This window comes from Erigeron canadensis, chromosome 7 (assembly GCF_010389155.1).
Source record: "Erigeron canadensis isolate Cc75 chromosome 7, C_canadensis_v1, whole genome shotgun sequence".
Classification (NCBI taxonomy): Eukaryota; Viridiplantae; Streptophyta; class Magnoliopsida; order Asterales; family Asteraceae; genus Erigeron; species Erigeron canadensis.
Genome location: NC_057767.1, coordinates 37,398,517 through 37,420,706, shown reverse-complemented (window position 1 = coordinate 37,420,706; position 22,190 = coordinate 37,398,517). Strand labels below are relative to the sequence as shown.

General features: G+C 32.0%; 2 protein-coding genes across 2 annotated transcripts; both read left to right on the top strand.

Moving 5' to 3' along the window:
- Positions 1-2,725: 2,725 nt before the first annotated feature.
- Positions 2,726-5,709, top strand: LOC122608405 (V-type proton ATPase subunit E-like). The gene is made up of 6 exons (XM_043781507.1): positions 2,726-2,984; positions 3,347-3,447; positions 3,563-3,719; positions 4,243-4,439; positions 5,038-5,137; positions 5,486-5,709. Exons 1-6 carry the CDS (start codon positions 2,883-2,885, stop codon positions 5,510-5,512), a joined length of 684 nt encoding a protein of 227 aa, XP_043637442.1. The 5' UTR covers positions 2,726-2,882; the 3' UTR covers positions 5,513-5,709.
- A 6,432-nt stretch (positions 5,710-12,141) lies between these two features.
- Positions 12,142-19,602, top strand: LOC122607348 (probable LRR receptor-like serine/threonine-protein kinase At1g06840). Its single transcript, XM_043780304.1, has 21 exons — positions 12,142-12,282; positions 12,395-12,495; positions 13,206-13,356; positions 13,457-13,528; positions 13,615-13,686; positions 13,790-13,933; positions 14,024-14,095; positions 14,477-14,548; positions 14,653-14,724; positions 14,835-14,903; positions 15,067-15,135; positions 15,254-15,325; positions 15,412-15,498; positions 15,652-15,720; positions 16,120-16,634; positions 17,033-17,191; positions 17,587-17,870; positions 17,965-18,016; positions 18,130-18,380; positions 18,829-18,963; positions 19,066-19,602. Exons 1-21 carry the CDS (start codon positions 12,245-12,247, stop codon positions 19,387-19,389), a joined length of 2,880 nt encoding a protein of 959 aa, XP_043636239.1. The 5' UTR covers positions 12,142-12,244; the 3' UTR covers positions 19,390-19,602.
- Positions 19,603-22,190: the final 2,588 nt, after the last annotated feature.

The following is a 22,190-nucleotide window of genomic DNA, read 5'->3' as shown; positions in this document are numbered from 1 at the left end:
TTTTGAAGCACAATACTGAAATAAAAAGTAGATATGAAGCTAAAAACGTGACTTTCATGTGATGTGTGTGTGTCGATACTGTCGATGATAAGGATGGAGAAACCACATGGGGAACGTGAGACGAAGATACCCTCAGGCCTCAGTCATGTTACACATTCTGTTTGTTTATAGAATTGGGCCACACTTTGGACCGCTTCTCAAATGGCCCATAGTCTCTATTCACTTCAAATTAAGTGTCACTTAAATTTTTAATTTTAATTTGAAAAAGTATATAGTCTCAAATGGCCACACTTTTGAAAGTTGAAAGTTTTTTATACGCGGGTTGGGAACTTGGGATATTTATATTTTTCATGCACGTAAAAGTATAAGGGTGTCTGGTTAGAGGTTTTTAAGGGTAAAGAATGACAAAGGTAATGAATACTAATGTTTGGTTCTACAAAGGAAAAAGGTAATCAATGTTTAGAAATGAGTAATGAAGCATTACCCAATAAATTGGAGGGTAAGATATTCATTCCTCACCTATCACCTTCTTCTCCTTTCTCTGACAACCAACCACCACCACCATCTGACATCACCACCGACAACCATCTCGACATCACCTCCAACAACCACTGACAGCCATCCCAACATCACCGCCAACAACCACCATCCGACACCACGACCGACAGCCATCCCAACATCACCTCCAACAACCACCATCTGACATCACCACCGACACAACATCACCCATGCTCATTGTATACTGCTGGTCAAAGATGATGTTGATATATGCTATATTATATATATATATGTGTGTGTGTGTGTGTGTGTGTGTAAAGTATGATATATATATACGATACGATATCAAAGAACAAAAGTAGATCGGAGTATACTGTTAGTCAAAGATTTGGAATATAATATTGATATATGATTAAAAAAGAAACAAAAGTGGAGTAGATTTCGGTGGACAGTGATATTAGAGAAAGATAGAAAATTGATTGTAGGTTGGGAACCAAGCACCTAGAATATAATGATAATATAGTGTATAAAGCTTTCCATTATACTCGTATTCCCTTATCCTTACCCTTTCCCTTTACTTTTCCCCAATACTAACCAGACCCCCTAACTGTTTATATTTATCTATGTTATATTCTAGTTACTCTATAATGGAATTAAATTTGTTATTGTTTAATATTTGGTATTAGACACTCCCATACCATTTATTTTTTTTAATATTTAAATCATATTAAAAGTCATCTCATCTCTCTATATAACTAAGAAAGGATATAATTTTGATTATGTAACAATTATCTTTGTTTGCCGTCTAGGATTTTGGCTTATATGTCATTGTTTGGTTTTTTAGCACTTTTTTAATTTTTTAATAAGATAGTCATCAATTAATTAATTAACTAACTAAATATAAATATATTATCTATTTCTTAATTAATTAAGTTACCTTTAAATATAAATTAATTACTATTTTTTTAAATACAAAAGCTTTATATTTTATTTTTGAAAAATTTAAGAATTCCATCCAAATTAGTGTTACGACCTTTATGTAATATTAATTTAATATACAATCAGTTATATTCCATTTTATTCTATGTTGATCATAATCATGCATAAATCAACAACAAATATATATTTTTTATCTATATTTTTTACTTCAAGATACCAATATTAATTTCATCTTCTTCTTTAAATTATTTTTACTATATATTCTAAAAACATAATTATTATTTAATCAATGTGTTAACTTTTATTGACAAAAACTATGGTTTGTTTAAGATAAAAAAAATACAGTCTTATAAAGAGCTTATGATATTAGTTAATTAATTAGTATTAAAGTATTGATATAACTATACTTAATAAATACGTTTACATTTGAAAGTATTATTGTTATTTAGTTTCATAATTTTTAATCTAAAACATGCATTATGTATTTTTAACATATTTTTTTAATAATAATTATTTACTATGCAACGCATGAGTTTAATCTAGTATATAAATAAAAAAAGATTGTAATGACATCATCAATATAAATGAAAAACCTATTTGGTATTATTAGAAATTTTTTAATTAATTTTTTATTTTAATTTAATTAATTTATGAAAAATCAAATATTGATATTAATTTTTTGATCCTCATTTTGAAAAATATCTTTACTTTTAAAAAGTATGAGATTACATGACATATACAAATATTTTTCAGTATATCAAAATACATTTATCCTTGATTAGCCTGCGGGTTGCTAAGCTAGTTTATGAAATGGTTCAATTGTTGAGTTCGAAATGGGCCATCACCGTATGAAACTATTTTATTCATGGCTTCAACCTGGTTACTCAACCAGTTTAGAAATACCCGAATGTATAAAGTCCAGGTTTATTGTGCTATGAAAATTGAGGTTTATATTCATCAATACTTATACATTTTATAAGGTGATCTGGATCAAATTTGAAAAGCTAAATTTGAAACAAATGAATGTTTACTACTAAAAACATGTCTAATCTAAGCTTACAAACTAAAACAAAGTCCAAATCTTGGCGCTATTGCCTCGCCTAAAACTTGGTGCAATATAAAGAAAATTCAAGACAAATACCAAAATAGAATTACATAATTAGACCCTAAACTTTTGATCAAATTCTATATGCATTCCAAACAAACACAATTACTTAATTAAACGCCTACTATTTGAAATAAAACCATCCCTTAAAGGACTATTTAGTTACTACCTGTAAAGAAAACATAAAATTTTATTAATCTTTCTCAACAAAATTGCCCATCATGTCATATTAAAAACATTCTAATCTTAATCCACCTGAGATTTGTTAAATCATCAAATCATATTAATAAGTTTATCTGCTTTTGTTGTTGTTTTCGGGTTTGAAAGAAAAAGAGGAAAGATGAACGACGCAGATGTATCGAAACAAATACAACAAATGGTTGCATTCATTCGGCAAGAAGCCGAAGAGAAAGCGAATGAGATCTCTGTTTCTGCTGACGAGGTTTTATTCTCTTGTCAAATCTATTCTTTTTCGCAATGTGGTTGTTTTTATATATGAAACTTTATGGATTTGAAAAACGTTAGGTAATTGTAACAAAATGTACATGATTCGTTATGCAAAATTTTACATATATAAAATGTTACGAAAGGGGGATTTTGGGCACAAATCTTGGAAATGTAACACGTCTAATGTTGTAACTTCCAATTAAATTTATGATTTCAATTTTTATCTACATTGTACATGAAAATTTCACATCACAGCACTATCTATATAGATAGATTTGTAAATTGTCCATTAATTTTATGTGATTGTTTCTGACCACTTTTTCTCTTATGTTCATAAAATTTATTTGTTATTCGTAGGAATTTAACATTCAGAAAATGCAAATAGTTGATACCGAAAAGAAGAAAGTCAAACAGGAATTCGAGCGAAAGACAAAGCAAGTAGAGGTTAAAAAGAAAATGTGAGTTTGTACTCATTTTTATCATTATAGATACAAATATTTTGATGTGATAATTATAGTAGATGGTTTATGAAATTTTTGGGAAATGATTGTGGGTTATGTTCGTTCGTGGCAGTGAATACTCGATGCAATTGAATGCAATGCGTATCAAAGTTCTTCAAGCACAAGATGATTTGGTAACTGCCATGAAAACTTCTGCTAGCAAAGAGCTTCTTAATGTCTCTCATAACAAGAAAACATACAAAAAGCTTACCCAAAGCTTGATTGTCCAGGTACCCTGTTTTTAACGAGTTACTAGTACACTATACCACTCGAAATTATAAAAGGTAATTCAATACATATGTTGTTTTTAACGAAAAAGTGACAAACTATCTTACTACTACTTCGCCGGCATGCCTAACATCAAATTCAAGACTAAGTACGAATGAAATTTATTGTATACATGTAATAAGAGTATTTATATACTTGGTATCAATTTAATGTACTAGTTTAACTTTCAAAATCTTCTTTCTACAAATTTGATCTTAAATGTTTTTGTTTGTGTTACTCATATGACAATTGATAAAAGTTATATCATTGAAAGATATATTTAAAACCTAATCCATTTATATATCATATATCATGTTTTATATAACATATAAAACATGGTCCAAATGTTTTATATAACATAAGCGGAAATATCTACAGTCAAAGTTATAATAAGAAGACTTGAAAAGTCAAAATAAGACATCTACATTAAGACTTATGAAATAGTTAGCAAACCAGTGAGATGAAATTAACTCTTGGAACTTGCAGGGTTTGCTAAGGCTAAATGAGCCATCAGTGTTGTTGAGGTGTAGAGAGGTTGATCTTTCACTAGTTGAATCGGTTTTAGAAGATGCTAAGAAAGAGTACGCTTCAAAAGCAAGAGTACAAACACCAAGAATCGATGTAGACAAAATTGTATATCTCCCCCCTCCTCCAACCAATGCAGACCCTCTTCGTCCTTCATGGTAATCACCATTTTTCTTTCTTGAATAATCTATACCAAAAGGAAAAAATTATTTTAACAAACACAACAACGTATTAAAACCATGTTTCACAATTTTGTTATAGTCAAGTACATAAAAATGTATCAATGTTACTGTATTTACTAATTTTCAATTTTTGGTAATGTATGTACGTAATCTCACTTATTTCTTTATCAAAAACCGATATTTTTGTTCACATGACAAGTACTCTATAATTTTCACGTCGTTACAAACAAGTGTTTACAAACATAGATGGACAAATAAAACAAGAATAGTGAATGAAGAAAAAAAATATTATAATAATTCAAGTGGTTTTTATTGGTCTACTTATGTTTGTAATTACTGTTTGTAAATAGTTGTTTGTAAATAATTATTTGTAAGTGTAACATTTCTCTTTTTTTTTTAAATGAAATGAAATGAAAAACCAAAATATATATAAAGTTGAATTCAAACAATAACAAAACATAACATGACGTTGAATGCTCAATACTACACATTTTGGTACCCTCGAGGCCTCGAACCGTATTAATTGTTATATGATCCCCTAACTTATGTTAATTTGTTAAAATGACTTCAAAAGCTCTGGAGGGGTTGTGTTAGCTTCGAGTGATGGAAAGATTGTTTTTGAGAACACCCTTGATGCTCGGCTAGATGTTGCATTTAGAAAGAAGCTTCCTGAGGTATGTTATTGTTTATGACTTTAATTATTTTAAGAACATAAATTTATATTTTTAATAGTAAAGTTTTTAATACATCTATAGAGCGTTCTAATTTTGTTATATTGACCGCATCTAGTTTTGCACACATGTCTAAAAAAACCAGTTCCTCATGAACCGGTCCCAAATAACTGGAATTGGAACATGGATAGCGGGTGTTACTTCAACAAGTGCATCATAATGAAGCTCGTTGGCTAGGATGGTTTTATTTTAAGAAAATGAATGGATATATTTTTTGAATACTAAATCTTTAAACACATTAATGGGTAGAAAACAAAAAAGAAATTTACTCCATATAATGTTTTTGTGCAGATTCGCAAGACTCTTTGTAGGGAATAAGTGGGGGAGTACTTCATCTTGGCAATTTTCCCTTTTTGAGGTGCAATGCAAATAATATTCTACTACGAGTTGTACTTGAGTGAATAAGCAAGCCACTGAGTTTCATGATAAGAAGAGTCAAACTCGTTGATATTCTTCATTTGTTCAATAAATTGGATCTCCGGATTTTTAATGACGATCAATTGATAGTTTCTGTTTGAGGGTCGCAACGAGGCTAGGCGGTATCTCCAATAAAGTCTCATTAATCAAAGACAGATTTATCACGATTTTAACATATTGCTCTAATAGTCACTATGTTAGGTTTAACGGTCTCAATTGCATTTTTAAGATCCACCTTTAAAGTTTAAACTACTCGTAAATGATTTATAGAGCCCTCATACATAATTTTGGAACCCTTTTACAAAACATGGATGGACATCTCTGGATTTAAGCTTACCAGACATAGTTGTTAGACTTTTACGAGTCACGAGTCGAGTCAATTTAGACCAAAAACGATGCGACTCGATGGGTAACTCTTTTTTCTCCTGACTCTTACGAGTCGCTGTATAAATTTTGAACGAGTCAAGCGACTCACAAAGTTATGATTTTTGTAGTTTGATAATATAATTATATTATATATTATATATCATATTTAATGGTTACATTATTTTGTATGTTATAAACGTATTTTTGATCCTTTTAGTACAATTTGTAAATAAACGGTAAGTTTATGATTCAAAAGTATTGAATGTATAATATTTTGGTAATGTATTTAGATAATCAAATTATATTTTGTTTATAAATATGACACATATATATAATTATACGATATTATGAAGTATAGAAAAATGTCCTGACTCTTACGAGTCGAGTCACGTTTCAAGTCACGAGTCAAAAAACAGGTTTTCGAGTCGAGTCAAAAATTACGAGTCGACAACTATGTTACCAGATATAACAAATTAAGTTAATAAGGTTTTATTTTGAAAACCGTTACAAAACAATTAAATGATGCTTTCTAACTAGTCATCGTATTTAAATAGGTAAACAAAATCGAGTCAAAAGACTTGTCTTTTTCAATTGGATCCAACAGAATTAACTTCGTATCTTTCTCAGCAGAGCCGACTTAAGTTATTTGAAGGCCTTGAACGAGATTAATTTGGGGGCCTAATTGATCAACATATAAATTAAAGTAAACTAAAGAAAACATAAAAAAAAAGTAATTCATCTTATAAACTAGGTTGATATGTGAAAAAAACGCAAAGAAGCAAACTTCTGCATCATTTTTAGGAGAAAGTCTTTCATGTAATCAAGATTTAATCACTAACTCGTTGTTGAAAATCTTTTTTGAGAGTGAAAATCGACTGACGAACTTCTCGATTTCTTAATAGTCGTTTTTTTTTCTTCCTTTTTTTCCTTGAAGGTTATAAATTCATTTGTGTGGTGTATTTTTTTTTTCTAAAGGTTAGTCATAAGGCCATGATGTTTATTTGCCTATTTGTTTTTTTGGGCATTCTTGTCACCCTTGTATAGTAACATGATCTAACACAAAAAAGTCTACAGTCTTAAACATTAAACCCAAAATATGGAGGCCTTTGTATTTTGGGGGCCTTAGGCCCATGCCTAACCTCAATACATAGTCAAGCCGACACTGTTTCCCGGATAACTCCAACATGGAAAATCTCGTATGGTTCTAATTAATTATTTGTTATCTAATCAGTCCTTCTCTCAAATTTCTTTTTAAATGTTTCCATTAATTATTAAGTTATAATAATTGAATGGCATAACCAATTGATCATATATCAATTGATACCGACATCATGTAACCACATGAACATACAAATAAAATATTGCAAATTACAAGTTCAAATCTCGTCAAATGAGAATGAATAAACTATATCATGTGATCCAAGTGTGAAAATGATAACTCACCGTTAATAAAATCTATGTGATGCGCTTTGGTATCAAGACGGTACATGAAAATAGAGGGTTCTCATTCATTTACTTGTTTTTTTTTCCATAGCTTATGAACTAAAATCATAAACTCGCCTTCGATAAATATTCTAAATAAACAAGGTTAAAAATACCTAAGGTTAGAGGAAGTGGTGAGCTCCAACCTAATTTTACCAAATTGTCATATTACCACTTTCCAATTAAAACACTAAACCCAATTTTGCCTAAAATAAAAGGAGTGGTGTGGTTATGTACCCAAATATCAAATTATTCCATTTCTTCCACCATCACCAACTTTGTTTATTTACTCAATTAGTGTTATACCTGGATGTTGGCCGGGGATAACGGAACATAGACTTGAATGAAGGTAACTAATTCTAATATGTCAATCTTTACCATTAGACAAAAAATACATCGTCAAACAATACACCGTTAATCTTAAAACATAAAACTTTGGTGGCGAAATATAAACTTGTGATGTTCTTGGAAGATAAATATAAGAAGCTAAAAACTTTGATTGTGAAAATTAAAATAGACTAAAGTTGTATCACATGAATCGTTAAACATAAAACTTTAATGGTAAAAATAAAAAGTCTTAAAAGGATTTAGTGTTTAAAGTGTGAAGGACTAAAAATATTACCACCCTAAATAAGGGGGAAAATATAAAACTCAAGAAGTTAAAGTAACATCACAACACGCTAAAATTGGAAAGAAAAAAAAAAAAAACAGGCAGGTACTAACTTCACGTGAAAAAATTTTTAATAGGTTGTAATTTCTTATGCAACCCACCATACCTTCCCAGTTCCCACCCCAGTCCCAGACCCAACTCCAAATCTCCCATTCTGTCCACTTCCACTCTTAAGCAAAACACGAATAAATATTCACACTATGTTACAATAAACCATTGATTGGCAAAGGCCACAGACACCCCGTTCTGTAAATAGCCATTTCTAACTATCTTCTTGTTATCGAATTTCGATCAACTATTCATTTACAAATTTATCTTTTATTAATCAATTGTTTTTTATAAAAACAAGTCAAAGATTGTATACTATCTTTAAACCAAAAAATTTGGTTAAAAAAGGAGGACAATTTTATATTGGCATGCACACTCACATTCAACCATTTAATTTTGAGTTAGAAAAGTCATTCCACAAAATCAATCGAAATCTATCAATTTTGTTTTCCACATAATCAATCAATTTTATTTTCCACAAAATCAATCAATTTTGCATGATAGATACTAGCCGTAAACAGTTAACTAATAAACAATGTTTCATTATAGTCATAAATGATGGCTTATTTTACACCATGAAAGCAATATTAAACCTTTCAAAACAAGTGTACCTATGAAAGCTTATTGTCTTATCTCAAAATAAAGTTTTATTTTCCTATTGTATTGTATTTTAAATAAACTGGATCCTTTATGACATAAAATCTTAATATATACTGTAAGACAGTTGAATTAATAATGACTTATTAACCAATTAAATTTCTCAATTTTATCAAATTGAGTTTTACTTATGTCATTATTTAATTTAGTTATACATTAAAAATCCTAATAATCATTATCTAAATATATTATTATATTAATATTTGTAGAAAAAATCTTATTAATTTACACTTTTTTGTTTTCCATCAATAATTTTATTTTTTTAGCTCTGAATACTTAATTTACATTTATTTTTAGCCATCAATAATTTTCTCCCTTTTTATATATTAGTTTTGCGTATTAATGTTTAAAATTACGATTGTCAATCAAATCAAGAGTCTTAATTGTTATCGAAGAACATGAAAATAATACTAATTGTTATCTAATTATCATAGGACAATTGATTGAAAATAATCTTTTTCGTGTTATGAGCTCCAATTATGATTAAAAACATATACTTGAATGTCAAGTATTATGTTTATATTTTAATTCTTAATTATCTTTTATAATAATATCACATTATGAGTATAACTGGTTTCGAAAAATTATATAATAGAGGAATTATTGTAACATGTGAATAATGGAATGACTACGACAAACAATTCCATCAATATGTCTCAGCTAATAATAACAATGACGAACCTGTAATTATTATACTACAACTTGCAAAATATAACATATGGAACCATATATTTTTAAAGTTATTAAGCTTTTATGACTTAATTATATGAAGATCTAATATTGATAATATCGTAAGTTCAATGTTCAGTGCTAGACACGGGTCTAAAATCTAGTAAAGTATTACATTTAAGAATTCTCATAGAAACAGCAAATACTGAGTATTAATTATCATCGAAGTTACCAATCGTACAACAAAATTCCATTCAATACAAACCCTATCCAACGTCTCCAATGTCAATATATGTCTAACACTTACTATTTAAATATTAAATGCAAATACTATTGAGAGGAAGGAATTTTATATTAAAACGCCTATATTCCTCATCACATATATGATCCAATACATATATGTAACACAGCTCAATACAAGATATGTCTAATGGTGTTCATATGAGAACAAGCCCAACACGCAGGCCCGTATTCGCATCGGTATTGTGAAAAAGGTACACAAAAAATGAAATACGAGTAGTCGAGTAATAAAGTTTAATTGCGGAAGTGCATTTATAGAAATGTAGATGTAGATATTTATTTTTGAGCGGACAGAGAGAGCATACCGAAACATGGTGGTCTCCGTAAATTCCATCATCATTACATATTTTAAACATGAAAAATGTTTAATCCTCCTAATACAATAGCTTAAAAATCATCCTAAAAGCTTTAAAACATGATAAGTGTTATCTACTAATTATCTTTCTTAATCTCACCTCCTGATTTTGCCACATATCTCAATCTAATAGTCAGAATGTTTTTTAGGCTATTGTATTGAGAAAATTAATCATTTCGCAATCTCTAAGTAAACCACCTTTTGATGCTATAAAATAAGTGAGGTCTCCATGAATTCACTCCACTAGAAATCACACTTTTTGACTTAATATATTCTACCATAAGTACTTAGCCACTTACCAATATCTTGAATGACTTCAAATCATTGTAGAATTATGCTACAACCGGCCTAAATGAAAACTACGATCATAAAATCAAGTAATGCACAAACAGTTTAATTACACCACTAAGCTACAGACACATAAAAATGCTAGTCAATATGTAATCAACATCATTATACTTGGTCTACTTGTAAAAATATGTCATCAATAAATTGTAATTTCAATTGATTATCTATAGAAACAAATCTGCTAAATAATACGAAGTAATAAAAGATAAAAACTTGCGTGTACTGATTATTAATGAACGAGTATCCTTTAAAGTTGGATAATTTTATTGGTCTAGTTGGAAAAATTTCAATTCTTAAATGAAAATCAAAGGTTAAGATTAAAACTTGATGTTTGAATCTAAACATACATTGATTGCAATCCAAAGGTTAATGATTATCCAACTTTACTAACTTTAGAGTATTTTAATAGTGGCCTAATGATTGACACCATGTTTTATCATTTGTTTAGTTTAAAATGTTTTTACAAAAACATTTTGAGGTAAACAAAAATATATATTTGTAAACCTAATTAAAACTCAATTGTAAGTTCCAAAAAGACGGCTTATAAAAGTAGTACTGCAAATTTTTCACGAAGACGCCAAAATCTAGAGATAAAACATCACTAAATTGAAGAAAAGACGAGTCAACATAATCCTACCTTCACAGTCACTCTACATATATAAAAAGAAACATGAGTACATGACATATATTCCCTATTTATAAACTCTATATTCACACCAATTGCATAGTCATCATATACACAAAAACAGAACCAATAAAAAAAAAAAAAAAAGTTTGAGTGCATCACCAAAACAAACCTTACCACAATAACAAGGAAACACACACACAAAGTTTCTTTAATTAGGATGTGTATTCATGAGTAGATTATCCATACCCACCAACCAACTATATACAATACCAACTTGCTTATATACAATGTATATATAAATATAGTATCAGTCAAAATATTATTCTACTGTTCTGCACTACTTCTTATGATAGTGATACATTCAGGTAAATCTCATCCTATTTCATTTTATCATATATCTAACTCGTTTTCTACCTTATTTCGTTTTGACTAATCTTTTAAAAACTATATTTTCTTATGTCTTATATATCTTACCTAATTAGCTTATTTTCTTTAGCTCATGACCTTTTTTTTTAAAAAAAAAAATTTAAATCATTATAAGCTTACAAGTCTTAAAATACTTACAAAAATAAGCTTAAAAATAGACCAAATACCTTTTAAGGTGGTAGGGAGTATAATTGTAAGACGTTGTTAAAAAAAACAAATCAAGTTTAAACTTCGTTTGATATTTAATTATATTTACATATTTATTTTTCAAATGGACTTGCAACCTTTTTTTTTTTTTTTTATTTTATTTATGTTAGTATCATTTTTCAAATTAAAAAATAAATAAAAAAATAAAGTAACCATCAGGTTTGAACACACTCGTATGTCGGGAATCTGCTTTCTTGGGCATTTGACTAAACAAACTTATTCAAAGATTTGGTTATCATACATAAATTATTGGCCTATAATTCCTTTTTAACAAATTAATTAACTTTATGTTGTTATTGTCTTGTTGACATATGAAATTTGTCATCTTTGACTTTCATAATTTCAAAACGTTTTATATCTTGAAAATTCAAGATTTTCTTGTTTTTTTTTTTTTGAGATTTTACTACAAATTTTGTTATTTGAAGTTAACATCAAGTTATTGATTTTGGGAAGCATTTTTTGAGATATAATTTGAAGATGGTGGGATTCAAGTTTAAATCTTGTGGAAAATTGAAGTATTATATCCAACCTTATGAAATTTTGAACTTTTTTTTGGATAAAGATTTTCTCTTTATTCGGGAAAGTTCAAATTTTTTATTAATTTTTGTGAAATTTTATTGATTTCAGGATGACGGGGTTCAAGTTTAAGTCAAGTGGATTCATCTTTGTGTTCATTTTGCATTTCTTGGTGATGATTGCAGCTGCAAAAGTTACTGATCCTTCTGAAAGTAAGCTAGGTGTTTATATGTATGTGTGTGTGTGTGTGTGTTTTTTTTTTGCCTAAGTTGGTTTGGGAAAGGCCACCCGAGTCGTTGAGTGAGTGTCCTTGTTGCCTTCCATGGCAACTACTCGCTTTGCAAGTGACCAGGAATTGTCGTTGGTGAACCTCCATGGCCATAAGGGGTATATTTTTTTGGCTCATAGAATTCGAACTTGGGACCTTCAAGAATTTTCACCCTTAGAGACCAAACTTTTACCACTAGGACACCACTCTTGTGGTTATGCCTAATATCTTGAACGCTATGATTATGACTTTTTCTTTCTTCATTCTTTCCATTGATATCATCATGTGGTTTAATAGAAATTTGATGTCCATTTTTAGGCACACCAAGTAGGTCTATCAATCAATTCTCTTAGGAATAGTTTTGAATAGCTGGTTTGATACCAGCCAAAACAGGACTGATTAGCAGTTGGTAATTTAAGTTTACACATCTACCCTTGTATTGTTAGTTACTTTTTCATATATAAGGAGAATTTGTCAAGTGCTCAACATAATATGGAGTGATATTATAACTTCAAACGTTAGCACATCTGAATACCTGATTCTAAGTATCAATATGACTTACAGATATATATGCAACATTATCGGATTCTTGATTTAGTTTCTGGGTCTAAATTGACTAATGTTTGTTTCTGTGTTTGTTTTGATTATGTTTAGTATCTGCATTGCTAGCGGTTAAAGGTAGTTTAGTTGATCCAATGAATCATCTTAGTAATTGGAATAAAGGAGATCCATGTACATCAAACTGGACTGGTGTCTTATGTGTCCATAAAAACCGAGTTGATAAATACTGGCATGTTCAAGAAATGTATGTTTCCATTCCTTAATTAACTACTTTTCATGCACTGTATGTTTTTATGTCGTAAGTTGACTTATGCGGTCCTATTTCGACTTTCCTCTGTTTACAGACAACTGCTAAATATGAATCTTTCAGGAAGTTTAGTTCCCGAACTTGGTCAATTTTCTCATTTGACAATTTTGTAAGTCGTGATGTTCTATCTTATGAACTGAGTGCATAAGTTCTCTGGGTGATCAACTAACTCCCATTGTGTTTTATTATTTGAAGGGATTTCATGTGGAATAACTTGACTGGCAGTATACCAAAAGAGATTGGAAATCTTTCATCTTTAGTACTATTGTAAGTTAAATGCTGCTCTTCCTATAGCTTTTTGTTTAAATGATGTGATAGCATGTTATTGTAAGTTTTATGGATTAATATTCATCTATGACGTTCGTGACAGGCTTTTGAACGGAAACAAGTTAACTGGAAGTTTACCGGTTGAGCTTGGATATCTAGTGAACTTAGACAGATTCCAAATAGACCAGAATCACATATCAGGACAAATTCCCAAGTCATTTGCAAATTTGAACAATATTAAACATATGTAAGTGGATAATAGAACCAGATTTTGAGAAATTATGTGTTTGTATGAGTGATTACGTGACACTTTACTAGTTTACTTCGAATTACGCAGCCATTTTAACAATAACTCGTTGAGTGGTCAGATTCCTGCAGAACTTTCCAACTTATCTACTCTAATGCACCTGTGAGTAATCATGTCATCTTTCATTTCTTTTATATACTTTAGACATGTCAAATCATCCCATTTACTTATAAATGGGTCGTTTTGGCTGTGTTATATCTCTAATGGGTCAAGTCAATACATGTAGCTACAAGGGAAACATGGTGAAAGGGTCAAATGTTTAAGAGTTGTCAGGAGTCTATTTTAATGAATACAACCTTCTAAATAGTTTTGTTATAGATCTGGATATGTATGGTAACAAGTTGTAGCTGAACACTTAAATATTAAGAGTATTTTTTGTATATTTTAGAATGACCAAGAAGCTCTTGTGGAGACTCAACGCATATTGAAATGTATTTGACCTATCGATATTGCAACTGTTAATACATTTCGTGCTGATTTTAGGCTTTTGGATAACAACAACTTATCTGGGTATCTTCCATCAGAATTTGGAAAATTTCCAGGCATGCGCATACTGTAAGTTTCTCATTTTGCTGATTAGAATATGTAGACCAGAATGATATAGTTGAATTGTATATAAATATATAATTACTAACCTAGCTGTTAATCCTATCTTACAGTCAACTTGATAACAATCACTTTGAGGGTGAGATCCCTTCTTCATATGGAAATCTATCAGGAATTGTAAAAATGTAAGTACAAAGCTCTAAACATTTACTCGCAAAAATACAATAAAATTCAATCATCGAAAAATATATTTTTTCCGTTCTGTGCATTAATGTTGTATTCACATGCTCTGCAGAAGCCTTAGAAACTGTAGTCTGCAAGGAGTTATACCTGACCTTAGCAGACTTTCAGATCTTAGCTATTTGTAAGCTCGTATTTTTTACTTCGTTGTGTTTATGTAATATGTATGTGCTTATGCAAGTATATACATAATGTATATGTGTAATTTTATGTACATATTTATCTATATATGGCATATTGTATTGGCCTTCTGTAGTTTGGCTGATGATTGCTATCAAACTTGACAGAGATCTCAGTAGAAATAGGCTCACTGGATCAATACCATCATATAAACTTTCAAACAGTATGACAACTATGTAAGTTTTGAAGAAATTCCCCAACTTCTTACATGGTTTTATTCCTTATGTTTCTTTTGATTATTGTTTAAATTGCTTACTTATGTTCATTGATTGTATTACTACTACCATTGTGTAGTGATTTATCAGATAACCAATTGAGTGGATCTATACCTGAAAGTCTATCAGATCTCCCTTCTCTTCAGAAACTGTATGGATTTTTTCGCTTTTCATTATGTCAGAAAAATCATAATGGAAGTTGATTTTAAATGCATATTGTATAATCACAATTTTCAGGTCCTTGGAGAACAATCTTCTTAATGGTTCCATCTCTGCTGAGCTATGGCAGAACAAGTCGTTTAGTGCTACCGCGAGACTTCTACTGTAAGAAATACAGCATAGTAAATGACTCCTTTATGTAACCATAACATTTTACTCCTGAACCACAAAAATGAACCCTATATGAAACCAAGTGTCATTATTTGTACTTTGTTACTCATATTTTGACACTATGCAAAATGTCTTCATTTTCTGCAGTGATTTCCGAAATAACTCCCTTTCAAATATAAATGGAGCTCTAAACCCGCCTGTAAATGCCAGCCTAAGGTATGTCATCTTCTTCCCATGCTTCTTCAGTGAAATGTATGAGCAGAGGTGGCAAGATGAGCAGGTAAGGAAGTGGGTCAAAATGGTTTGGGTTGAAAGGCGTGATTTTCTAGTATGCTTGGAAGGGGCTGGGTTGACCCAAAAATATTCATTGTTTGTTTAAAAAGAACTCAATGAATCAATATGATTATAAATTACATTAATAATCTGGATATTTAAATAAAGTGATTCATAAGCTTGTCTAATAACACATTAATAACACATTAACACTATTCTTAAAGTTACAATTCATTTGACTGGTTCCTTCTTTTAGCTAATTTTTATTTGGCCCATTCAAGATTCCAACTTAACCAAATGCACATGCTGATACCTAATCATGTCATGCAATTGTTTTATCAGGTTAAATGGAAATCCAATTTGTCAAAATTCAAACATACAAAACAAAGATAAATTTTGTGGAACTACAGATTATGGTGATTACACTCGGGACAATTCAAAAAACTCAACTGTGTGTCCAGTCCAATCATGTCCCACAAGCAATTACTTTGAGTATGCTCCAGGATCCCCAACCCCATGCTTTTGTGCTTCACCTCTAAGGATTGGCTATCGGTTAAAAAGTCCAAGTTTCTCTTATTTTCGACCGTATCAAGATGAATTTGAAATTTATATCACCAAATCTCTTGGTTTGGACCCTTATCAACTGTCTATTGACTCGGTTATGTGGGAGAAGGGACCTCGTTTGAGGATGTTTTTGAAACTTTTCCCCAAGAGTGGCTCTGAGCTTTCAAGTACTTTTAGTACCAGTGACGTGTTGCGAATCAGGGGCATTTTTACGACTTGGGTATTTCCCGGAAGCCACTTTTTTGGACCCTATGAGCTTCTGAATTTTACTCTTCTGGGACCTTATGCACACTGTAAGCGTTTACTTATTATTGGTTGAGTACTAATTTGGGTAATGTTTTCTCTCTCTCGGGTTAGATGGGTCAGAAAATAGATTTTTAGAAAATAGTGAAAATGAGTCACATGGGTTAAAAGTTGCCGAAAGCGTTCTTTTAATACATACAGCTTTTAATTTGTTATTTCAAGTTATATTGCTTTTTTAAAAAAAAACAGTATGAAATTTTGTTTGACACGGTAATTATCTATAGAAGATGTTAAAAAGTCTTTCAGGTCAACCTAACCCGACCTGTTTTGAACTGTGCAAATGTTACGTAATTTGGCCCGTTATCCAACATTCCCGTTTTGCAAGTGTTATGTGTGTGCAAATATTTTCGATGTTCTTGACATTGTACATTTTTTTTCATTGATGTAGTAAATGTTGGAACTCCAAGGAAAGGCATAAGAAAAGGTGTTTTAGTAACTGTTGTAATTGTAGCAGTTGTTTGTGCTTTATTGATTTCTTCAATACTGACCGTTGTGATCAAGAAACGAAATGAGAGATACAAGCACACATCATCAAGAAAAGCTTTGCGTAAGTCTCGTATTTGGATTTATGTATAATCAGATAAAGTAATTTGTGCAGCAGAAGATAGTGTTTTCGGATCTGCTTCTTCTCTTTAGACCTGTAGTTGTCAGATGTTTGAGTGTTTAAAATATTTTCATTTTCTATAAAATTACTGGAGAAAATGACCAATAGTTTACATACTTACATTTTCGTGAAAAAAGGAGACCTTTTGTAATATAGAAGTAGAAGCTTTAGATAGGAGATTAAAAGAAGTGATATGAAACTGTTTATAGAACATATTATTTGAGCCTCAAATAATTACAAGAAGAATCGATACATCCGAACACAAAAATACTAGTTGTTGTGACTTCAATGTTAGTATTAAACTTTACTTGATGTTGACTGTTACGCTACTTTTGCAGTCTCAAAACTTTCCGTCAACCTTGATGGTGTCAAAAGCTTCACATTTCGAGAAATGGCAATCGCGACTGAAAACTTTAGTAAATCAAGTGTCATTGGCCGAGGAGGTTATGGGAAGGTTTATAAAGGAAAATTATCGGATAACAAAATGGTAGCCATAAAACGCGCTGAAGAAGGATCGTTACAAGGTGAAAAGGAATTTTTGACAGAGATAGAGATTTTGTCGAGAGTACATCACCGAAATTTAGTCTCACTTGTGGGATACTGCGATGAGGAAAAGGAGCAGGTATTGCATCAGATTACCTATATTATTTTTTACTATTATGATTTACCCATAGCTCAAAGGTGAAGCAATATGTAAGTTCTTGAGATTTATGCAGATGCTGGTCTATGAGTTCATTCCTCGGGGAACATTGCGTGATTGGCTTAATGGTAAGAACTCAGGAGATTTACATGTATGGCTACATATGTATTTATTTTTTAGCACTTACACTTTTATGGTTGCTGATATATTTTACAATTGGTCTCAATTTATTTAATTACAGCCAAATCTGGAGAATCATTGAGCTTCAGGATGAGGTTAAATGTGGCATTGGATTCAGCCAAAGCCATCCTTTATCTTCACACTGAAGCCGACCCACCTATATTCCACCGTGATATCAAATCAAGCAACATTCTTCTTGACGCCAAACTCACTGCCAAAGTTGCTGATTTTGGACTCTCGAGGCTTGCACCTATATTGGATGATAATGGAGCCGGGCCTAAGTACGTATCAACACTTGTTAGAGGAACACCAGTAAGTCTCTTTCCATCTTCTGCTAGTCGAGAAACCTTGGTGTATGAGGGTCAACCTTGCTCTTTTCTTTACTGTACAAAAAAGGAAGTTAGCTTGATATGTTCTAGCACAAGAACGAGAAACACACAAGGGTGGCAAAATGGATGGGTTCGGCAACAAGCTGAAACAACTAGCTTTATTTTGTGTCGGTCAAGTTGTTGACCGTTGATACTGTCCATCTTTTTTAAACTATAAACGTTAATATGTTAAATATAATATTTGACACAAATTTAATGTGGAGTATTATTATAGCTATTTAGGCAGCTATATGCATTATAAGTACACTTAGAACAATTTTGGACCCATTGATCTGTTACCATTTTAGCTGCAAAAGGTTTACCAAACTGATTGGAGTCATAAATTAATTGTTCCATTTACTTCTTTTAATGTTTTCCATATGCTATTCCAGGGTTACCTTGATCCTGAATACTTGTTGACCCATAAGCTGACTGACAAGAGTGACGTATATAGCCTTGGAATCGTACTTTTGGAGATCTTGACCAGCATGAAACCAATATCACATGGCAAAAATATTGTCCGTGAGGTACATTGTTTTTTATTTTTACCTTCGGATATCGAATTTCCCAAATTGGGAACAAAAAGTTGTAATTTTTTCTTAAAAGATGTGGTTTTTGACCTTTTCCAGGTGAAAATAGCTCATCAAATGGGAACAATGTTCTCAATCGTAGATAGCAGAATGGGTTCATACCCTTCTGAATGTATTGAAAAGTTCGTATCTTTAGCTCTTTGGTGTTGCAATGACAAGCCTGAAAAAAGGCCATCTATGTCAGATGTGGTTCGGGAGCTTGAGCACATACTTGAAAAAATGCCTGAAACTGGTGATGACTTTTCAGAGCCCGACTCAAAGTCATTTGCGGAATCATCGTCGACGTCTTCTTTTTATAGCTCGTCAAATGTTCCAGGAAGTGATCTTAGCAGTGGTGGTAACCCTGTAGTCCATCCTCGTTGATACACGGCAAAGTTTTGCACCAAGAATAGTATTACGAAGTTGTATATTTGTATAGACAGACAGGATAAAAAGCAGTTCCCTGTACATTAAAACCCAGTAGAGAAATTTTGTACACGTAATAAAGAGTCAAATGTAAGATTGTACTTTATCCTTGCTTTCAAAATGAATACATGTACAAAAGCTTATTTAATATATTCCAGTTTCTTTCTTCTATGGTTCAAAGTTGAAAAAAATTTGATGTTTATAGTAGTAAATGATTTTAATGAGACGCGGGTTTGAATCTCCATGCGTAAACATCTTTGGATGGCTAGGAAAGAGGGGCACAAAGATTCCGGTTATGCTGCATACATCTCAACTAAATACTCACTTTTAAAGGTATCCTGCACAAAAATCCCTCACTATTCACCTATTCATTCTTAAGTCCAAGGTTTCTCCTATCATGACATTCTTAGAAAGATTCTAAAGTCCAAGGTTTCTCCTATCATTACATTCTTAAAAAGATGCTAGGTATTTGATAATCAGTCATAGATTCTTAGGCCTCTCCCTAAAACACTTTATCCTTACCCTCTTCCACACCTCTTTCACACTGCCATGTCAGCTTTTCTCTCTCTTCATCCACTTCTTCCACAATCACTCCGTATAACCCCTCTTCCACACTTTTTATTTTTTATTTATTTTATATTTACACAAAATTAAAAACTACTTAATTTTATTAAAAATTAAACATTACAACTAAATTTAAAAAACATTACAATTAAACATTACCACTAAAAATAAAACACATAACACACTTAAAAATAAAACATTGCAAGGAAAAATAAAACATTACGATTATTAAAAAAAAAACTACTCGTCGGCGGCGGCGCTCTGGTCGTCCTTGTTCTCTTCCGGGTCGTGGCTAGGACCCGGCTGTGGCGCCGGTGCCGACGGTGCATAAAACGAGCTTGCATAGTTCTCTTGCAAGTATTGATGATATCTCATATGTGCTCTAGGTCGTATTGCGACAAACCCGTCAGAATTGGTCTCCCCAAAAACTTCATGGCATCTCTAATCTTGGCCCGTCGCAAAGCATCTTTTGTTCTTGAAGATAAGAACTAATCTGTTGAGCCGTTTCAGAACCCGAAGATCGACCCGATGTGGCATCGGATAAACTAGACAACCTACGGCTAACGTTACGACCCGGTGGTCGCCTAATGGTGTTTGGCCCAAATAAAGCCTCAAATGGGGCCGGGGTGGGGGTGGGAATGGGAGTCGGAATGGGGTCCCGCCTAATGGAACATCATCGGCGGTCAAATCTACCGCCGGAGCTTGTCGACTACTCGTGGCCTGGTTTTCATTCCGAAAGTTGGAGAAGTTTTTAAGAAGATTATAGCAACTCTGGTAATGCCAATATTTCTCCCCTGTTTGTTTCTTGTATAGTTTGACAGCCGCGTCAGTCACCTGTCGCTCATCCGCCCCACTTTGTCGGCCTTGCTCGCTAACCTTCTTCAACGCCGCACCAAATTCCTTAACACCTTTTTTAATCTTGTTCTATTTGCCATGTATTTGGCTCTTGGTACGTGCACCATATGCCGTTTTGCTGTTGAACATCTCCACCACTTTTTTCCAAAAAACACCCTCCGTCTGACTATTACCTACCACCGGGTCCTGCGACCAATGCACCCAACACCTTGCCAACAACAGTGTATCATCATTTTCCCAGTTCCTTTTCTCTCTCGGTTTTGTGGTGCGTCTCTTCCCACGACCCACCTCCACAACTTCATCTTCTTCTTCATCATCGGCAGACGCGACACTATCTTTGTCGGGGACATTTTCATTGATAATCAATGGCGGTTGTGACGTTTTTAGTCTTTGTTGTTGTTGGTGAAAGTCAAACGCCATTTGAGCTTGGACTAACGCCACACGTTGAGACTCAGTCCAAGTTTGACCCATAACTGGATTGTAACCAATTTGATTGTAATACGCTTGAGAATATGGGTTAACGAGGCAAGGGGGAGAAGGACCCATTGGGGGCGGGTTGGATGAGGTTGAAGAATGGCTTGTTTGGCCTTGGTTAGTTGACGACATAACCGGCATAGGCGGCATAGCCGACACCGGGTTTTCTAAAACGTGATTCCAAATGTCGTTACTTTGGTTTTCGTTGTTTGACATGGTGAAATATTTTGTTGATATTGTGAATAGAATAAAAGGAATTGTGGAGAAAATGGAAGAAGTAGTGAAGGAGAGTGAAAAGGTAGTATATATATATATGTGTGTAAAGTTTAAAAAAAACAAAAAAAAAAAGAAAAAGAAACTAGCCGTTTCCTTTGAAAACTTTTGAAAATATCTGGGTTTTTTTTTAGTTTACGTTAAGCATGGACCCCACATTTCCTCGTCTTCACACATCGATGGATCGAATAGGTTTGAATTATTCGCGGTCAACGAGCGTGCTCCCTAAGGCTTCGACAACGAAGAGCCATTGACGACCCATCGACCAAGCCCTTAGGGAGGGGCCTTATTGAGGTACTAGAATGGCCAAATTTCTATTCTGACTATTACTTTATTTTAACAAATTTTTCTGGAGTAATTTAACATTTTAAAAGCATTGACACTTTATGTGCCAAATTGCGGGTAACTGGTCAAAATATGTAACTTTTGTGACACTTTATGGTTCAAATTAATTTAACAATTTTTCTGGAAATGGGTAATCTTAGTAGCTACATAAGTACAGATAAATGAAAGGAAAAAAAGACAAAACTTTATGGTTTAAATGATATTAACTAATAAATTTATATATTTATATATCAACAATAACATACATA